Genomic DNA, 22,190 nt, shown 5'->3' on the forward strand with positions numbered 1-22,190 from the left:
AGGGGGTTGACCTCCCTGGTCTGTTCAATCTTTACATCAACGATTTGATCGTGGAACTCAGGAGGGCCAGAACACAGAAACATGGGAAATGTATGCATCAATAATTTAAGTTACGCTGATGATATGGTCCAGCTGATACCGTCGATCAAAGGGTTACGTAAATTGATATTAATATGTGAAAATTATGCTAACAATTTAGACGGTATTTAGATCTGAGGTATATCTGAATGAGAAAAGTTTAAAAATTGTAAATCCCTTGAAATATTTAGGTCATATTTATTATATAATAGGTGATATGATTATAAATATATAATAGACTATTTTATCAGCTATCTAATATAATGAACACCTCTATTAAAAAGTGACAGTCGGGCTGACATTTTTTGTCAGTGCGATCATATGAATCACGTGACCAGTTTTGTGTCCTTAACTCAATTTCGACATGATTGTGGTATGGAACCTTTTTCTGGAATTACGTCCAATTGAGAGCTAAATTATTACCATTATAAATAAAATTTCTAGAGTTGTTGTGAATACATTCTAATATGTAAAACAGTTGCGAAATAGCAGTACAAGTTGACAGATAGGTCAGCCTCAATGCATCATGATATCTGCTTTAGCTTGATCAGCATCTTGGCCCAGTATAAAATGAGAATAAAACAACATTATAAATCATATTAATTTTTATTTCACACAGTAGTCAGCAGGGGCACTTCTCACTATCCAGTTTAGTAAATTGGTGATTCGTGTGTTGACTCCCGGCTGATCTGCAGATGCACAGGATTGGCCGAAACTGACGAGGCCTGTACTAAACAGCAAACCTGTTTGCGGGTCAGTATACAACAGCGGACCGCCGGAGTCGTACTGAAAATACAAATAAAAAAATCTGTCAGTTGTAGAGTTGCACTGGACAGTGAAGTCATTTAACTTAACTTGTTTAGTCAACAAACTACTTCCTCTGTAGTATTATTTAATAAACATGCTTCTATTGGGCAAAATTGTAAAATAATCGACATACAAGCCCCTATTGGGGAATGTATTAGTACTAATGTACAAAAATATAACAATGAAGATTTTTCTTCAATTCAATTTCAATTCAAAAACAATGAAGAGTTTATCAACAATTAATGCGGGTACTAGACTCATTGAGCACATCCTTGACGCCTGGGAAGAGTCACAGGATGCATTGGGCATTTTTTGTGATTTGTCAAAAGCATTTGACTGCGTCCACCATGAAACTTTACTCCTAAAACTAAAGCATTATGGAGTGAAAAATAGAGCCCTAAATCTGTTAAAATCATATTTAAGCGAAAGAGTTCAGATAGTCGATGTAAATAGCAAACGGTCTTCGGGTAAACCTGTGCGAATAGGTGTTCCACAGGGTTCTATTCTCGGTCCTTTCTTGTTTCTTATATATATTAACGATCTACCGTTTGTGGTAGATGATAGCCATGAGATTGTATTGTTTGCTGATGATACTTCAATTATTTTTAAAGTGAAGCGACGTGCGGATATTGATGACGAGGTAAGCAATGCACTCTCAAAGATAGTACGTTGGTTTGAGACGAATAATCTGCACTTAAACAGTAAAAAAACAAAGTGTTTACGGTTCATTACACCAAACACAGCGGAGGTACAAACCAACGTACTTATAAATGACCAGAGATTGGAACTTGTGGACACTACGGTCTTCCTGGGTATCACGTTAGATAAAAAGCTTCAGTGGGGTCCACATATTACCCATCTAGCAGATAGACTCAGCTCTGCGGCATATGCAGTTAGAAAGATTAGAGAGTACACGAATGTTGCGACCGCTAGATTAGTGTACTTTAGTTATTTTCACAGCATCATGACGTACGGTATATTACTATGGGGTCATGCTGCTGACATTGATATAGTGTTTGCTCTGCAAAAGAGAGCTGTTCGTGCTATATATCAGCTTGGTTATAGACAGTCTCTCAAAGAAAAATTTAAAGAAATAAATATTATGACTGTTTATTGTCAGTACATTTATGAAAATTTAATATATGTTCACAAAAATCGTCACCTTTTTGCTCTTAATAGTGATTTTCATTATTATAACACTAGAAATAAGGGATTGCTTGTAACTAATTCTAGTAGGCTTCATAAGATACATAATAGCTTAAAGGGTAAATGTATACACTTCTACAATAAAGTCCCAGCCACTGTTCAGGCATTGTCTATAAATAAATTTAAATGTTTTATAAAAAAATGGCTCTGTCGTAAATCCTATTACTCCACTGCTGAATATCTAAATGATCGGACAGCCTGGGACTAGATTGTGATTATTTTATAGCAACTGTACAATATTGTATATTTTTATTGAAAAGAGCGCAAAAAAAAAGAATGCTGGGAGAGTTTCTTGCGCCGCTTCTTCTCTCTCAGAGCGCCATTTGTTTCCGAAGCGGTAGTAGTATCTAGTAGTATAAGAAATGACATCAAAAAGAATTCTAAATGAATCAATTTTGAGAAAATAAATGCCTTTTATGCCTTTTTATGCCTTTTAACATGTTAGTTAATTATTATTAAGTATTTTGTACTAGAAACCTGTCTATCAACGTATTAGTATTGTAATAAGAAATTTTGATGATGCGTTGTTCTACATGTAGTAATAATTATAATCTAAGCAAACAAATTCATTAATACAATTGAACTATAAAAATACAAATACAGATTACAATATGTCAGATTTTTAAACTTTATTAAGTTGTGTTTTCAATCAATTTTCGTCCATAATAACAATAATTCTCATATTATTATCATCAGTCATTTAACAACTAATATTCTATAGTGACAGATCACGTTAGGCTTACCTTTACTAAAATAAGAGATATTTATGAGACGGTAACATATTAAGGAAAGTAATCGGTACTCAATGTTAGTTTTAATTATTGAATAAAATAAAATACTCTTAAAACAAATTCACCTATTAATAAAGTAATATGGATACATCACCGCACCGCGGGACTTTTCTGTATGTTAAGCGCAAGCGCCGACAGGTTCTTGTTAACCTTCCCGCTTCTGTAGCCCGAGCCCGCGTTAGATTTATTTGTGCTCCCGCGCGGTCAATATGCGTTTTGTAATTAATTACTTAAGTTTCTGTTTAGGAATTGTCAATTAATATTTATTTTATTTATAAGATTACTAAATATCACGTCCTTGAGAACCAGGCGTGCTGTATAGAAGCGGGGGTTCTAATTCATCCATATTAATCATAAAAAGTGTGTATACAAAGGTAAGAAGTGAAAATTATTTGAAATATTTTTTTTTACTATAGTGCACGCGGAAGAGCTAGTCTAGACCTTCTGAGGTATGTGGGGGGTGAGACGGGAGAGGGCGCGATTGACAAGACGCACACGATGTATATGGTCGACGGCAGACTGAGTTAGCTTGAAGTTTGTCTACCTCCCCCGCCCTGCCGCTCACATACCTCAGGCGGTGACTAGCGCTTCTGCGCACACTATAGTAACAGCTTCATTAGACCAGTGCCTTTGAAAATGATTAAAAGTGATAAAAATTATTGTAGGATGAAACCTATTGGAAAAGGAAGAGAATATAACAAAAATGAAAGGAAAAATAAATTACGGGTGATCTGAGGTCGGGAAGTGGAAAAGGGGGGGTGTGTTAGGGTAAAAAAAGGTGTATCTCAATTTTAGGCAAACTACAAGTCCCATGGAAAAAAGGTCAATGGCAAAGTTGTGGGCATTAAAAACTATTAATTTCACACTTTTTTCACATAACCTTAAAATTTATGTGAAAAATTCAAAAAACCAACTTTTTGTTTTTTTTTTTAAATTTTTCTTTACGTCACTATACTGAACTTTGATTTAAAAAAACAACACAGAGCGTAACTGAAAATTGTGACGACATTTCTATAAAATTTATCTCAAACGTCGATAAAGAAATTTCACTTAAAAAATTGTTTTATTTAATAATAAATAAAAATAATTGTATACTTTATCACAACTAATAGTTAGGGAAATCATTAAAAAAAGTGTGTGTCTTTACTTTTGTATGCACGCAAGAAGTTATACTTCTTTGGCCTAACGAAGCAATTATTATTTAAATATTATTTTAATAAATAATTAATTATTCCTCGAGCTATTCTTTGTTTTTAGAAAGAACAATTATGTAAAAATCTTGCAAAGATGGCTTTTAATTATTAAATAATGTATATGGCTGTATGGACTTGAACCCTTTGCCTGTCCTAATAATGGACGAAGAAACCAAAAAAAAAATAACGAATGACGCAAACGTCAGAAAATTTTAGGAACCAACTTCAACCTGTTGCATTTGTGTTACAGTGACACGCGCGTATGTTAAAAATTCACTCTAATCATTTTTTTATAAGGTGCCCAAAGAAGTATAACTTCAAAAACATAACTTAATACATTACGTAGCGATAAAAGTGTTACCTGACAGGCGTCCTTCCCCGGTGTGAACGTACACATCTGCCTGGATGTGAGCGTACGGACACTTCGCTGGCAAGATGGCTGGCTTATCACGTTCACTTCGACTTTCTGCAGCACGTTTGGTCGAGGACCACCGATGAAAAGCGTGCCCCAGCCTGAAGTTCAGATTACTAATTTAGTATTTATACCCGTCTTTAAAGATATTCTTTTCCACGTGCAACAAAAGTGAGTATTTGTCATTCGTGTGATTCTACTAAGTTTTCACATACTAACTTTTGCTTTATAGTATATTCCAGATTATGTATTTTTTGTAGTTTGTAGACAATATACTATGGTGATCATATTTATTCTCTGTTACATTTTGACGACACGACCTAATTTAGCACACCATCTGCTGTTCCTTAAAACTTTCTTCCACAAATTACCAAACTATTGAATGAGATTACTTGTGCGGTGTTTCCAGGACGATACAACATGGGTCAAATAAAGCGCGTACAACTTTTTAAAATGCAGGTAACGCTCCTGTGATTCTTGTGCCATAAAAAAGGCGCAAACTGCAAAATTCTGTGATCCCCGAGATTTGGAGATTTTCGGAGCTGCTGTTTCGTAGAGGCGTAGGTTTATGAATGGATTGAGAGCCTTATATCATAAGGCAGATAAGTAAACTATGTTTTATGAAAATTTAGAATACTTACCCAAAATGATGACTTTCTGGTTGGCAAAATCATAATTAGCGAACTTAAATGGTAGACACGCCGCACTCACGTATTCGTTAAACTCCATCTGTTGTGCTGTCTTCAAAATGGCGATATCGTAGTCATATGTATTCCTGAAATAAACAAATATGAAATGATTAACTTATATGAACATTTTCGTGTGGCATTCCGTTGGTCTGTTCCTGCAGCCAAGACATGACTACATCTAATTGTCATAAATAGTAATTAACTAACTCTTCGAATTTGATTAACATTTACATAAGCTATCTTATTAATGAACGCAGTGTAAAGTTACTTCAAGTTTAAAATTACTTCTCCCTGTCATGTAATTCTGTATTGACAAATAAAGACATTCAGTGTAATTACAAAATTAATTTAAACATGGCTTATGTTTTGTTAGACAGTTACCTAACTATAACAGCGTCAGTGACCTAACAATAACGACGTCTAACATGGTGTTTATCTTTTTCTATGACAAAACAGTGTTCAGCTTGTGTTTAAGTAAAACGTCGCTAAGCTCAACATAAACTGAACTATTCAAGAACAAAAGGAACGGAACGCAATTTTTGACATCTATCTGTCATCATATTATAATCTAAATCTTCCTTGAATATAATTTTTCCGTTAGACACACATTAGACAAGCTTCGATTCGTGTTTAAATATAATTAATATAATTTTTTTTGTTATTACACAGAAGAAGTTTAAGACTTATAATTTCGCTTAAGCATTTGGTCTGACTGGTAATTGTGCCGACACGAACTCTAAACGTGGAAGAGCTTCACTGATGGAGCTTCTGTTGATCTCACATCCAGACGGCTACCTGGCTTCCGGTGACCTTCCTTTGGGGTCGTTTCATCCCATATCTCGTACGCAATAAACAGTGCATGATCGTTACTGAACCAAAAACAGACATCGGGCACAAATGGAGTATCAAAGAAATAACAAAATAAATAAATAGAAGGTTTAATAAAATTTTTGTTACCCAGTTTTGATATACATAATCTATCTATATATATAAAAATGAATTGCTGTTCGTTAGTCTCGCTAAAACTCGAGAACGGCTGGACCGATTTGGCAAATTTAGGTCTTGAATTCAAATTCAAATTCAAATTCAAATATTTTTATTCAAAATAGGATTTATCACTTATTGAACGTCAAAATCTACCACCCATTCAAAAGAGACTGCCTCAGACCTGAGAAGAATGGGCGCAAGAAACTCAGCGGGCTTTTTTTTTTATATAAAATATGGATTACAATGTAATATCGTACAATAAGCATTAATAATTAAAGAGCCTGAGGGTGTTCGCTTTAATCCCAGTCCGTGGTGTCATTAAGAAAATCGTTTATGCTATAATAACCTTTCCCACACAAACGTTTTTTAACAATTCTTTTAAATTTCGTAACACATTTGTTTTGTACATTTTCTGGGATCATATTGTAGAAGCTTATACATCGCCCAACAAAAGACTTACTAACTCGACCCAACCGAGTAGTAGGCATAACAAGTTTATGTTTGTTCCACGTGTTAACATTATGAATGTCACAGTTTCTAGAAAATTCGTCAATGTGCTTATGAACATACAAAACATTATCAAAAATGTATTGAGAAGCAACAGTCAAAATGTTTATTTCTTTAAATTTTTCTCTTAATGATTCTTTAGGACCTAGGTTATAAATCGCGCGAATAGCCCTCTTCTGCAGCACAAAGATAGTATTAATATCGGCCGCACTGCCCCATAACAATATACCATAGGACATAATACTATGAATGCTTATTGAATAATTATTTGTGGAAGTCCAGGGAAGGTTTAAAAGGTGAATAAATAGGAAAATGCTGCAAAATTTAACAAAAACAACAAATTTGTTTTTACTTTGATGTGTCCATACATAATTTCTATGAGAGAATTTATTGACGCACGGTTTGACAGTTCTGCTGTGAAACAATTTCATTACGACAGCAGGGTGCATATTTTACGAAGTAATTTCTGATGTTATGATATATTATTGACAAATTCATATAAAAACATTATTTTATTTATTATATACAGAACAACGTCTGTCGAGTCAGCTTGTAATATATAAATAATAAAATAAAGTTTAGAATACGACAATTAGCTGAATTATAAACGACGTCATCGCTCAATAATTATCACCGTACCGGTAAAAGTTTTGTTATAAGGAATGACGAAAACGTAAACAATTATTTCACAGTTTATGAATATTATTACTGAAAACTGATTCTACAAATCAAGATTGTTATGGGAAGTACTAATCGCTCACGATATGTTTCAATGAAATGTTGAATCTAATTACTTCTAGCTTTTGAACTGTTCGTCGGAGTTGAACAGATTTAGCACATATTATTATATTTCTTTTAACTTCTTAATTAGATTGCCATATGAGAAGTGAATGGGTTCGTACCTCAAAAGCCGGCAATGCTCCTGTGGTTTCTGTAGTATTATTGCAAGATAACAGTACGACAACCAGCGTTTTTTTCGCACCATTGCAGTGACTCTTAAGTGTGATAAATCTTACTTAATTGTCATACAAATTAAACAATTCGTTATTATTTACAGTGATAAACCTCACCTCTGGGATTAATTACACAATTTAAATTTGAGAACAAAATTTTATGAACGATGCGGGACATGAATCTGCGACCTCTCGCGTTCTTTACGAGCGCTCTTCCAACTTTACCAACCATTCGAGTGACGTATCCTTTATTTAATCCTGTATGCTTTGTTCAAGTCTCAGGTTGTGGCTTCATCTACAGGATCTACTTCACAGTTGATAACATGTTCAACCCCAATATTTGCATATTAGGAAATTGACTTGAGATGTCCCTCTTTCAAATCTAAATGATTTGTTATTTTAAAAGTGAATTCCCTCACTTTTGGGATTGATTATGCAAATTAAACTTGCCATATACGTGGATGAGGCTGCTAAATCTCAAGGCCTCTTATAATAAGCTATTTTAGTGTTATATTCTAATTATTAATCATTTTTTATCAAAGAAATTATAACCTTACTTGTTAAACATTGGGTGAGGCAGGAATTGTGATAATCGATACGCCCTTGTGCCCGGAGTCTCAGCTGAAAGTTAAATTAAATTAAAAAGGTTAGTTAAGACTCCTTGTGAGTGAAAACTCCTAGTATTTCTTTATATTTTTTTATACAAGAGGGGGCAAACAGGCAAGAGGCTCATAGGATGGGGAAAGATGAAGCAACCGCAACATCAGGTGTCAAGATCTGCGTTGCCGGCCTTTAAGGTGGGAGTATGCTTCTTTCTTGAAGGTCCCTAAGTCGTATCGGTTCGGGAATACCGCAGCCGGTAATTTATTCCACAAAGTAGCTGTTTTTATACTTATTTTGCGAAAATATATGCTTTTTAATAAACATAAATTAATAAGGTAGCTCTATCGTTGTCGATCTTTCGATACAATTTTTAAGTTAGGAGTAGTGTAGGATTACCTACCCGATAAAATATTATACCATTTTGGCACTAGACCTCAGTGAGAGGCACTGAAGGTAAAGGGCTCTGGTTGTCATTAATAAACCTAAGAAGTATATTAAAAATAGAAAAAACACCTATAAGAAAAAAGAACCTACTCTAGTAGATTATAAAGAAACTAAATTGTCTATATTATTTAAAAGGCACAAAATTTCTTGTGGTTTCTAAAATTTGTCTTGTTGTACGCATGTTAAAAGCAAAACCCAAAATAATTGCTAACAATTGACTGTAAGCATCTATTTTTAACCGACTTCAAAGAAGGAGGAGGTTCTCAATTCGTCGGTATGTTTTTTTTTACTTATTTATTACCTGGAGGGTTACTTTTGACAGTCGATTGCTTTAATTGAAACAAGTAGTCACAGACACTATTTACTATAGTTTTTTTTATAAAATAATAAGCTTAGGGCATTTATACGTCTAGATATAAAAAAAATTTAGGTTGACTGTGAACCTCTGTTTTGACACGCACACAAAGTGACTGTCATCGCGAATGTCACGCACACTAAGGTAGTATGTCTGGCCTGTTTTCATCAGTTGTCTAGAAGCAAGAGGGTCTATCTAGACGTACAAATTCTCTTGCTTACACGTGAGTGCTTCACGGCAGAAATAGGCGCCGTTGTGGTACAATTTTTACTTACTTTACTTATCAATAATGCTTAATTACTTATTAATAAAAAATATACTCTTCGTATTTTCGTACGTTTATTCGTTTGTATTGACTTACTGAAGGGTATATGAGATTGCAATTACATCAAAAATAATTGTAAAAGAATCAATTTTGAAAAAATAAATGCTTTGATGCCTGTGAGGCTGTGTCTTGCCTGAATTTAATACTCTTCGTGTATTTTTTTTACCTTTTGGTTGGAATGGAACACTGCCGCAATAAATTTTAAGCTGTTAGCTCCACATTAAAAAAATGTGTCACATACAGATCTTATTCTGTAGGAGTATACACAAATAAAATTTGAAAATATTTTTTTTATGAACGATGCGGGACTCGAACCCATGACCTCTCCCGTTCCGTGCAAGTGCTCTTCCAACTTAGCTAACCGTTCGAGTGACGTATCGTCATAAAATTTTGTATGTTTTGCTCAACGATCAGGTTGTGGCTTCATCTGTGAATCAATGAGTCCCGCATCGTTCATAAAATTTCGTTTTCAAATTATATTTGTGTTTTTATCCCAGAAGTGAGGGTTACCTTTTTGAAAACATAACAAATTGTTTAAGTAATGGTATGTTTCTTACCCCCAGTGCTTGTATCATGTTCGCCAACAATAATTGCCAAATTATTATAGTTCCTGTCCAGCAGACAATGGGCTGCAGTAAGTACATAGCGGTTGGATATAATAACTCCTCCACAAATAATTGAGGCCTGTCCTTCGTACTCCACCAGACCTGCCATCATGGGGAACTCATTGGGGCTGGCGTCTGTGCCACCAACAATACGCCGCTGAAATAATCAATAAAATGTTAATACCAAGTCTAATATAAAAGTCTAAATTTAATTTATCACATATTACATTTTACCAGTGGGAGACTCCTTTGCACAGGATGCGGGCTAGATTATGGCTAGTAATGTGTAAGCATTACTGTGTTTCGCTCTGAAGGGCGCCGTAGCTAGTTAAATTACTGGCCAAATGAAACGTAACATCTAATGTCTCAAGGTGACGAGCGCAGTTGTAATGTCACTCAGAATTTTTGGATTTTTCAATAATTCTGAGCGGCATTGCATTGTACTTGGTAGTGCGTATCAATTACCATCAGCTGAACGTATTGCTCGTCTCGTCCCTAATTTTCATAAAAAAGTCAACGTATTCACAAAAAAAATACTTACTCATTTACAGTCCATTTTATATAAGTACCTACTATGCTAGAGAAATACATGTTGAAAGAAATAGTCCTTAATACCATTTATAAACTAGATTATGTATTAAGCCTTGTCCACACTCGATAAACAACGAGAAGCTAAGCTGGTGAAAGTGCCTTCTTTTTATTCGCCACATACACAATTATTGATTTTTTATTCCATAGAATTCTGTTTCGCCGTCGTTCGTTATATGTGGACCCGGCTTAATAATTTTATTTATTCTTATGTTTTTGGATCTTAACAAAGGCTATGAGAATGACCAAAAATAAAGTCAATTGAAGCAAGTTCCATGATAATGTATGATCAAGGCGTAAAAAGCTGACCTAGTACATTGCAACAACATCGAAAAGAATTCTAAAGGAATCAATTTTGAGAAAATACCTATTGCCTTTGATGCCTTTTTATACAATGTCATTATTTAGGCAAAAAATCGACCAATCAATACGAGAAATAAAGGGTGACCTGCCAATAACTATTCCTTGTGAGACTGTGTCTAAATTTAAACAAAGTCCATACATCTGCCACCATTTAGTGAAACCTTTTCAATAAAAAAAAATCTGAATTAAGTAAACCAATTATTGATGCGAGATTCTCTACAAGTGAGGGGTCGTGAATATGTAGAGCATTAGCATACAAATGGTAGAGGGAAGAAAGTTTTGAAGATAAAAAATTAATGAAAATAGCAAAAAGGAGAGGAGAAAACACGCCACCTTGAGGCATGCCAACTGTGATGTGGCACCAAGTGAAGTATTTGTTTTTGAACTTGTTGAATAGCTTCGGTTTTCTATTGCACTATATACAAAATGATCAGATTTTGTCGTCTCTCGATTCATAATAGGCTCATCGGAAATTATTTAAGACCTATTGTATATCTGCATTTTGTTTAATAAATATATTATTGTCGTCTCTCCATTACATTATTCAATTTTAATTTTTAAGTAATTAAAATTTAATGAAACGTTATGCTACTAAAGAAACTAGGCTCTAGTAGACTATCAATATTCAAAATTCAATATCTTTTGACTCTCGTTATGATAGTAAAAGTGTATAGACAATAGTTTTTCACCCAAAAATTCAATAATGCATTCGAATGCCAGAAATCAGCGTGATGCGGTAGGGATTTCACATTTGACGTAATATCCGGTTGATGATATTTCCTGATGGTATGAACCTGAACAAATCCTATGAACACTTTCCGTGATATTATATAAGCAAAAAGACGCATTAAGTCCCCATATCTCTACGCAATGCCAAAGAAATATTGTCCTGTTTTATTGTGTGCTGGAAGTAGATCGTAAAAATTTTAAATGGTTTTTTAGTTTCTGTTAGCTTTCTGCATGCATCAAAATCAAGTTCAAAATTAGTTTGGTTGCTGTTTATTTAATGAAACCCGACAGGGCAAAGATCAATATTATCAAAATATTGTAAAGAATGAAAAGCATAATATATCCAGCTTAGTTTGTGAATCACTCTGAGTCCAAATATAAATATAATAAATATCTTATATCTTTAAACGAGCAATTCTTGTATACGAGTATATACACACGTCAAAAAAGTCTAAGCAACAATGTCGCTGACAAGTTCTGAATAGCAGAGGAGGCCATACTTTGTATTAAATTATCCTATTCTTTCACAATAATTTAACAAAATTCATTTTCTTTAGAAATTTCATTTTGTTAAAAAAATGTTTAGTTTCTTATGAACCTTAGTTTCTGCAGTATATTCCAATATTATTTATTAAAAGAACTTATAAAGACAACAGCTGTTATTTTTACATCATTATTTTAGGACCCTAAAAATATTATTTTAAAAATAAAATACAACGTTATATTGTGAAAAACCAACCTAAAATTTAAATTAGTACATGTTGCTTAGACTCTTTTGATGTGTGTATAATCTGAATCTCGGAAACGGCTCTAACGATTTTAATGAAATTTAGAATACAGGTAGTTTCGGGGGAGAGAAATCGATCTAGCTAGGTTTCAATTTTTAAAAATCTAGTTTTATCCGTGTTTTAATGAGAAACTGCTACAATAACATTAGAACACAAAGGTAAATTTCGCCACTATATACAAGACTGTAATAGCTCAGATGGGACATTTGGTGATCCCAAAATCAGAAGACCCCGGTTAGAATCCAGATGTCCTATTAGTTTTTTATGTTCAAGTTTTGTAGCTTCTTAAAAGTGTGAGCAAGGCTCGGTCGTCCAGGTGCTATAAAAGTTCTAGCAATAGCTTATCGACAATGAAAAAGGTCCCATGTCACACACACAAATAAATTTACTAAAGAGTTATTGTAATTAAGTTTCTTAAATTGGTGCGATTTAAAGTGGGGTGAATCATAATAAACAAGACCGCTGTAGGATATTGACATAGAAACATAATTAGAAACGAAATAGCTACAAAATGATATTTTAATAGTTTTATATGATTAAATTAATAAACATGGTTTAGTTATATATGTGGGCCAACAAATTAATAAGTAATTAATCCAATTTTCAAAGAACAGAAACTTAAAACAGAGCTTAAGGCCCCGTGCAACAATAAGTCATGAATGTGTTAATATTTTGTCATCCCGAATGATTGATTTTTGATTGGTCTCCGCTGCTCTCCAACTAGATACCGCAAGCGTAGTTAGTAAATGGGCGTACTCGAGCCAGTCTCGAACAATGTGTGACGTTGACGTGCCACATGTTCTCGTATCATTTGCTTATAATTGAAAATAAAATGCCGGGTTCCGTAGTAAAACTTTGTAAAATAACACGAAGCGTGTCTTACAAAATTTGATAGATGCCATTGAGTGTTAAGATGTCACGCACAAGAGCATCAAATAGTTGCCGCTATTGTTCTTAGATAGTGCGGTATCTAGTTAGAGCGCAGCGGAACATACACCTCCAAAATATTTTTATGGGATAAAACTTGCCATCTTTCTTATCCCACAGGAGCATGTATTTGGAGTGGAACTTCGTTGAGCTGTTAATGTACACAAAAATGTACCTCCACTGCTGTAGTAAGATGTAATCAAACCTAGAATCAAGGAAAAATTAAAGAGTTTAATTTAATATTTTAGGAAAAATATTAATTACGCTTTATCGCAGTTTCTCCCAGTTCAGATGACTGAAAGCCGCGTAAAAGATTTTAGAGACTGAGCGTTTGGCGATTAAATAAAACAACTGCTTCACTGTGAGGAATATGTGGAAGATATGATTTATTTAAAAGTTACACGATATATATACAAAATCTTTAAAACTAGTTACCCAATCACAATTGTTACTTAAAAATATTTACAAGTTCAGAAAATACACACCAATACTAGAGCTTACATTTTAACCAATAGTAAAATGTTTCATTCACTGAGAATTGAGAATAATATTATGTGTTCTATCTCGCTCTAAAACTAATGCTATCGCAGTTTGTGTAAACTCGTGTCGAACCTAGATCATACGATGTCAATGAGCATTCAGCACCTACGCTGTTGCTCATTGATTAAAATTGCATGAATAGCGATCGACCCCCGAGTCCCGACGCTTCACTCGTAGACGTCAGTCGAGTCCGCTCGGCGCTCGGCCTTGCTGTGCGGTTGTGTAACGCGGAGAATATGACTGATCACGTGAGTATATCTGCGATCGTCGAGAGAACGTGACGATGTTCGTACATTGATGAGATTATTACTGGTGATCTGTATGATTCTATCAGTTGATGTACAGCATTATGAAATGGTTCTTATCAGAGCTAATATTACGTTATATAAAATAAAATGTTCCTTTCAGAACGAATCTTTCGGCATACGCTTATTACAGTTATTATGCACGATTACTATTTCTACGATCTATAATGCTACGTTACAAGTTAGATATTAGACATTTGTATTAATTGATATTATTGGTTGTAGGTACAGCTACAAGATCTTCAATAATAGATCTTATTTTATATAACTATTTCACACACACTTTAGCATGCGGTATTCACCTTAAAAGGTAATGCATTTAGTAATAAGACCCTTGAAAATTAGCATAATAATTATAAATGTATTATTGTAATTACCACTGGTGAATCTAAATAAATAAATAAATAAATAAAATTATATTTCAAAAAGGAAAATTAGCTAAATACCAACATAACCCACTGTGTGTCATATATTGTATGGCATAAAAATGGTTCTGATCCACTTAATTTTCATTATACAATTTTAAATTTGTATTTTATACAACAGTTGTATAAGAAGTCAAAGTCAAATAAACATTTTTCAATTTGGCATAAACTAAGCACTTTTGAATCGACATTGAAAATATTTAAGGAATTTGAAATACTGTTCCGTAAAAGTAGAGCTCGTGAGAAGAACATACAAGAAACCCAACGGCTATTCTTTTAAAAGTATTCAAAATTAAATATTTCATAAAAAGCACTAAGTAAAGTGTGTAAATATTAATTATCCTATATTGGATGCATCAATCTTTGGAGATTGAATTAATTGTGTGTGTAAGGATGCTTCGTGAACATGATGGTCGTGATTACTGTCTTAATTAATAATTGCATCCAACTTAAATAAATGATTTATTAACTATAACTATCTGGCACCACAAGAAGCACCCGATCACGAGTTAACGCATGGACCAGCCATCGTTCCCTTCGCACATATTTGAGGAAAGGATGAAATGACCCGGCACACGACTCCGTCGCACGAAATGCCATTTTAGTGATCATGACGAACCGTGTGTTATTTTTTTTTTAAAAACACAAATACGAAAACTTAAAAATACAGGGGATACATAAGTTTTGGTTGTGGATCGCTGGTGCCTGTGGTAGGTAATAAAATACCTGTATTACTGGTCACCAGGATTCCACTTTTACACAGTGACTAAAAAGCTTGAAATTCCAAAGGATAGAGGTAATGTGTGTGTGTGTGTGTGTAAGTGTGTGTGTGTGTGTGTGTATGTATGAGTGTGTGTGTATGTGTGTGTGTGTGTGAGAGAGAGAGAGGGTGTATGTGCAAACATGCGTACGATAGGGTGTTCTCGGTTTATCGGTGTGCTAACTATCCAAGACCTCCAGAAGTCTCTCTGTGTGACAGTAATCTTGCAAAAGGAGCCATTCGTGTGCAGTTGACCGACATTTGTACATGTTTAGACCATATAATCATTAGTTATAGCACACGTATGAAAACTATAACGTATTGATAATTCATCATTCATTTATTCTAAGCCACAAAAATTACCTAATATTTTAACAAGAATATAACTACAAAAAAGGAGAAACGGGCTTCTAAGGAGCAAGTCTACGAAAGAATTTAAAACGTAGTTTAAGTAAAATCGTATCTATAAAAGTACAAAAATAAAATTTGAAAAACAAAACTTTATGAACGATGCGGGATTCGAACCCACGACCGCCGGCGTTCCGTGCCGGTGCTCTGCCCAACTGAGCTAACCGTTCGAGTACCGCCTCGTTATAAAATTCTGTTTGCTTCGTTCAACTCTCAGGTTGTGGCTTTATCTACAGGATCTACTTTATAGTTGATAACCTTATTTGTGTATTAATCCTAGAAGTGATGGTTATTACTTTAAAAAAAACATAACATATTGTCTATAAAAGTAAATAAACTTACCAATACTAATTTTTTGGCCAGTTGAAATGGCAGTAAGAGTACCGCTGCCACAGTAGGGCTCTGCTCCAGCCAGTTGGGGATCTCCGTTCTTTGATATGAGCAGTCGATCCATTGTACAGCCGCTGGACTGAAAGCAAGCAGAACATTAATATTGTGGATAACAATTTTTTTTTGATTTTCGCTACATTTACAGTAGATACTCCATACGAAACTAATTTTCTTACTGATCATATCTTTTTATATATATGTATAAATCCAGTGTCCTGATGTATGTTGAACTCCTAATGCAGGGGTGCTCAAACGGTCGATCGGGATCGACAGGTCGATCGCGAGTGCTTTTTGAGTCGATCTCGAGAAAAAAATCCGGTATAATAAACTAAAATCGGTAATTACGTACCATCTTATGAAAAGTATGCTCAGGACATGCAGTGTCACGCTTCAACACCCAAAGTTACTCTTTAGTTAAGCTTAGAACTTTAGAACGCGTTTGTTTTGTAAGAACCAATAAACTCGCAATTTTGAATAATAATTATGATTTTTTTCATTGACATTTAAGAGCAGACCTACACTGACATTGACTAAAAAAATGCATATTTTGCGCAAAACTAATATCTATGTCATCGTGACACTCTACCTAGACGACAATCCTTCATCACACATACTTGAAGCCTCTCAGAGCCGACCGATCGTGTCTACAAATTTTGAGGTAGATCGCTAGCAGTTCAAGCTTGAGCACCTCTGTTCTTATTTAATGACTGTCTTTAATATTATCATGTAATTGGATAAAGATTTAATACAAAGGTATAATTAATATGGTTTGAATATTGTAGGCACTTTTATCAACTTTAAAATCTAAAAAAGTAGTGATAGTGACATAACTACAGTAGTTGAACATAATATGGTATGGCTACTTTTTTTTATATATTTTCCGCAGCGTAACCATATTAAACATAATTTTATTATTTTTTGACCGGCGGCGACCAATTGCTTTCATATTCCTCTTTGGAAAACACTTATTTATGTAATACAGCACTTTATTTAGTTTGGTTATAATACTATGTTTGTTGCAAATAAATACTTATTCCTTCCTTTTTTTTTGTGATTGCCAAAATACCTGCGGAATATTAAGCTGGCAATCGAGTCGGCAGTTGTATCCCGTAGGACATGTTGCAATCCAACGACACTGAACCCCGGCAGGGTACTTGTTGGGATAATTAGGACTGTACACGTAGTACGTTGACCCCACTTGAACCTGAAATTGGATTTAATAATTATTAAGCTAAACACAGGCTCGAATCGAATTATTTTAGTATTTATTAACAGTGTACAACTTATTATAACGCTTAAGTGCTCATATTCATTTAATTCCCCAAATTAAGCATAAATAGCCTGTTTTATGGGTTGCAAGACATCGATATATTTAATACAATATACTTAGTGAAACATACATAAATACATTTAAGCATCCATGACTCGGAAACAAACATCCATATTCATCATATAAATGCTTGCACCTACCGGGATTCGAACCCGGGACCTCTAGCTTAGTAGGTATGATCGCTAACCACTCGGCTATACAGGTCGTCATAGCAACTGCCTTGTGCGATTCTTTCCCTATACGTATGTGCACCTGTTGCTACGGCCACACTACCGTGAATAATGTAAAATCAATACAAATTCAAATATTTTTATATAAAATAGGAAAATTTATTGAAGTAGGCGTTACTTTGCGGAAATCCATAATCATATAAATGATTTAAGTTTTCTTTAGTAGTTTCGAGACTTGAGTCTAGTGCCAGATTTTTCCGAGACAACACGTCCTGAGGATGCCTCGTGTATAGGCGAAACACGTGTCGAATTGTTTAAAGACAAATATTGGCGGAATTAACACTAAAGAAAACTTAAATCATTTGTATATAAAATAGGGTGAGGACCAGGACTTAAAGGGTTTGTAATGGAAGAGGAGGCTCTTCCATTAAAAGTCCTTTAGTTCGTGTTAGTTAACTGCATGCACAACATTTTAATTCTTTTACATATGTAAGTATATAACTTAACGATATTTTCTCTTTTATGCGGAAGGGCCATTAGGTGGCCTATTCACCATTGATACTCTTACTCTTTGCTAATAAATTTTATATAACTTTAGACAAAATAAACAGATAATTTCTATTATTCATAACTAGAAACTATTTAACCATTCGTTAAAACTGCACTCACCCGGTCATTATTATTTAACTGACAAGAACTCAAACCAACCTATACAAACGATCCTTTACCTTTATTCCATGTCACAGTATCTAATCGATGTACAACAAACCGCTGTCATTTTGACAATTTCTAGTGGCCGCAACCTAATATAATACAATTCACACACTTTGTTAGAAGCCCAACGAGATAGTCCTCGTCCTGTAATCGTTTAACACCACTCACATCATAGTCACACACCTACAATAACACTACACACAAATAGTCACACACTTACATACATTCACACAAATTTAAAAACACACATACATATATCACCGCACTCGCCGGCGAGTGCGAAGTCTCTTCAAACCTAGAGTCCATTGGACTAACAGATAAATATTAGATCGTTAGTGATCTTCTCTCCATCCAGCCTAGAGAGCAGGCGGTCTGAGGTTCGAGCCTCCTTCATAGACGCCCCGCGCCTGTGAGCTACATTTTCGGCCTCCAAGACACCCGCCCGGCTTCGCTGTAAAAGCCTTTAGGGCTATATGGCTATCAGCACAGAGGAGGTTTTTAGACGGTAGGGGGTATTTACACCCGAGCCCGACATTCTTCAATAGGTAAATGTATTTTCCTCTTCTCGAAAAAAAAAAAGTATCTAATAGGCTGATGATCTACCAAATATCAAGAATATAAATATTTTTACTTAAATAAATGTTTTTACTCACATTTTGGCTGTAGTCACAGTTAGGGTTTTGTGCAAGAGCATAAATGAACAGAAACGCCAAGATGTATGATCTAAATATCTGAAAGAAGTAAGACAATTTTAATATTTTTATTTTTATTACTCGTAATAGCTTTTACTCACGTCATTGTGAGTGTGAAATTTTTTGAATGAATTTCTATTTTTGTAGATACAGTTGATTAAATTTAAATTAGCGGGAATAATATAATTTACCTATTGCGGTAAAAGAGTGTTTTTTTTATACACAACAATAAGGGACGATACGAGCAGGACGTTCATCTGATGGCAATTGATACGCCCTGCCCATTACATTGTCTCCAAGATTCTTGAAAAACCCAAAAATTCTGATTGGCACAAAGCTATTGTTCTTAGGTAATGCGGTATTTAGTTGGACCGCAAAACCAATCTTTAATCTAAATATCCTTCAATTCTAAACTGATCTTAAAACTGGAATCTTCTTCCTCTGTTGCAGGAGAGTGTGGACGGCGGTGATCAACACCACCACCAGTGACACCAGGTGACCCGTACGCTCGTTTGTCCTCCTATTCCATAAAAAAAAAACTTACCATGATAATAGTTGTAATCCGTAGAAGGAACCCAAGAATATACAAAAACCTATACCATAATAAATGTTATCAAAAAACTACCTCTTTATATAAATTCTTAATATCTTATCCATATGTTATTTCATTAAGTTAATAAAATATCTCTATATTTAAATCTGATATGAGCTTCTATCTTGATTTAGTGATAATATGTTAATTTTTCATATCGCGATGAACTATCTACTGCCACCAATGATATTTATCTTTTAATATCATTGACTGCCACACTATTTTGCTCGTAATTATTTTTTGTTTTACTAATTTTTTAAGAAATTCTCGCGTGACCTGTCACGCATTCAAAATTGCCCTGCTGAACTTACTTCGGAAGTTCTAAAAGAAGTATAGCCGCATATTACTAACTCTAAACCGGATTAAAGCCAAACAGGCACAGATGTTAATATCACTTAAGGCTGGGAACTAAGCCAACGGCCTTGAGGAATCGAGCCATGCTAGTGGTATAGTATTGGCGTACAGTGAATTAATTTTCGTACAATTTTTATCTTGATACAAAGATTAGCATGGCTCTAACTGTAAAAGTAAGGGTATTTTGGTAATTTTTTTATCACTGTCTATAAAAAATAGAAATGTTATGAAAAAATGAATTTTCTTCTTGCGCGCTTCCGACCGAAACACAGTAATGCTTACACATTACTGCTTCACGGCAGAAATAGGCACCGTTGTGGAACCCATAATCTAGCCGGCATCCCGTGCAAAGGAGCCTCCCACTGGTACTGGACATGCTAGGACAATCTTATAGTTAAGTAAAACGCACGAAACGGGACGTACGAACAAAATATTTTTATTTAAGAAAAAAAAATACAAATTATTTCTGAACTGTTCCTAATTATGTAATTTTTGGAAGCAGAGCAAACAAATGGTTTTATTTTAATGAAAATAAGGAACGAGACGAGCCGGACGTTCAGCTGATGGTAATTGATACGCCCTGCCCATTATAATGCAGTGCCACTCAGAATTATTGAAAACCCAAAAATTCTGAGCGGCACTACAACTGCGCTCGTCACCTTGAGACGTAAGATGTTACGTTTCATTTGCCCAGTAAATTCACTAGCTACGGCGCCCTTCAGACCGAAACACAATAATGTTTACACATTATTGCTTCACTTCAGAAATAGGCACCGTTGTGGTCCCCATAATCTAGCCGGCGTCCTGTACAAGGAAGGCTCCCACTGGTTTTCTTTACATTTGCTAAAACTCAGTATCGACTCCTTTGACTGTCTTTTGCAGTGATTTCCCAGCTTTAACTATACTTTCGTAAGTTTTCGTAGCATCCATTGTAACGTCGCTAATATTGCCGCTCTAAATCACGTCGATATCACACAAATCAAAATAACTTTTTTACAATAAACTTCGCATTTGCTCAGCACAAGACTGCGTGGCATTTTCGACGGAAAAAACAAACAATTATAAACACAAAATTAAGTTTGAATTAATTTGATAATAGACTAAACATATTTGATACTTAGAGGTCTGTAGAGATGCTATTGTATTTGTGGTAAATTTTGTATTTTAGTTTAATACTTTGAATTTGTTGATCTGAACAAATTTGAAAAATCATATTACTTTTCTAAATGTATATATAAATATAAATTTGAATGAATAACTAACATTTTGTGTCTTAGATTAAGGCTGGGTTGCGTAGTAAAACTTTGTAAAAATAATATTAAAAGAAATAAGAATTACACTGGGATCACATATCATCCAGTAAGCCATATGTATTTTATAATTTCAATGTAAAATAACACCCAAATTTGAAAGATGCCATTGAGTGTCAAGATGCCACGCACACAAGTATCTAATAGTTGCCATAATAAAAAATTGTCCTGAGGTATTGCGGTATCTAGTTGGAGCGCCAGAGACCAGTCCTTAATATAAGATTTTGTGTATTTTTTATCTTTAACCGGTACTTTTTTGACTGAGTAGTACACGTTAATACACCAATATTCTGCTTGAAATATCTTTTATAATAACTAATACTTACCATAATTTATTAAAAAACAGCAAATTAATAATCCCCAAAAAAATTTTTTCAAGACGCACATAAAAATACAAAAATAAATTCGTCTCCTTTATTTAGAATTAAAAAAAAACTGTCCACCAAAAAAGGTTTTTAGGACTAAAGAGATATTGAACGTCAGTGAATTTCTTTAAATTCACAAACAACTTGAAACAACACGAAACCCGCGAACTATTATAGAAAAAAAAAACAGAAACGTCAGTTTTCGCGCCACAAATGACAAGTCGTGTTGAAGATGGCACGATTTTAATTGTTAATAAACGTCGTGTTATTATCAGCAGCGTCACTAATCTATGCTATAAACCAGATAACAGAAATTCACCATGACATATTTGTATTTGTGTAAATGCCGCGATTTATTTGTTGCTGTAGCTTCTTTGTCATACATCTATATAATTTTAGACAGAGCACGCTTAATAGATAACAAGATTTTACTAAACACATTGATTGCGTTCTATGAGTAAAAATGAAGTGATTTCGGAATGACC

At 34.3% G+C, this 22,190-nt stretch overlaps 1 protein-coding gene across 2 annotated transcripts; it reads right to left on the minus strand.

Annotated features, from left to right (window-relative positions):
- Window positions 1-665: 665 nt before the first annotated feature.
- Window positions 666-21,746, minus strand: LOC126967419 (venom serine protease 34-like). 2 transcript variants are annotated; one of them, XM_050811875.1, is made up of 10 exons: window positions 21,667-21,746; window positions 19,046-19,123; window positions 17,245-17,382; window positions 16,131-16,257; window positions 13,452-13,555; window positions 9,908-10,112; window positions 8,181-8,244; window positions 5,129-5,262; window positions 4,437-4,588; window positions 666-864 (listed from the first exon to the last, which is right to left on the minus strand). In XM_050811875.1, the coding sequence occupies exons 1-10, from the start codon at window positions 21,667-21,669 to the stop codon at window positions 685-687; spliced, it is 1,185 nt and encodes a 394-aa protein (XP_050667832.1). In that variant the 5' UTR covers window positions 21,670-21,746; the 3' UTR covers window positions 666-684. The 2 variants fall into 2 exon arrangements, with proteins under 2 accessions (XP_050667832.1, XP_050667833.1); XM_050811876.1 differs by lacking the exon at window positions 21,667-21,746 and adding an exon at window positions 19,629-19,671.
- Between the last annotated feature and the right edge of the window lie 444 nt (window positions 21,747-22,190).

Source organism: Leptidea sinapis, chromosome 13 (assembly GCF_905404315.1).
Source record: "Leptidea sinapis chromosome 13, ilLepSina1.1, whole genome shotgun sequence".
NCBI lineage: Eukaryota > Metazoa > Arthropoda > Insecta > Lepidoptera > Pieridae > Leptidea > Leptidea sinapis.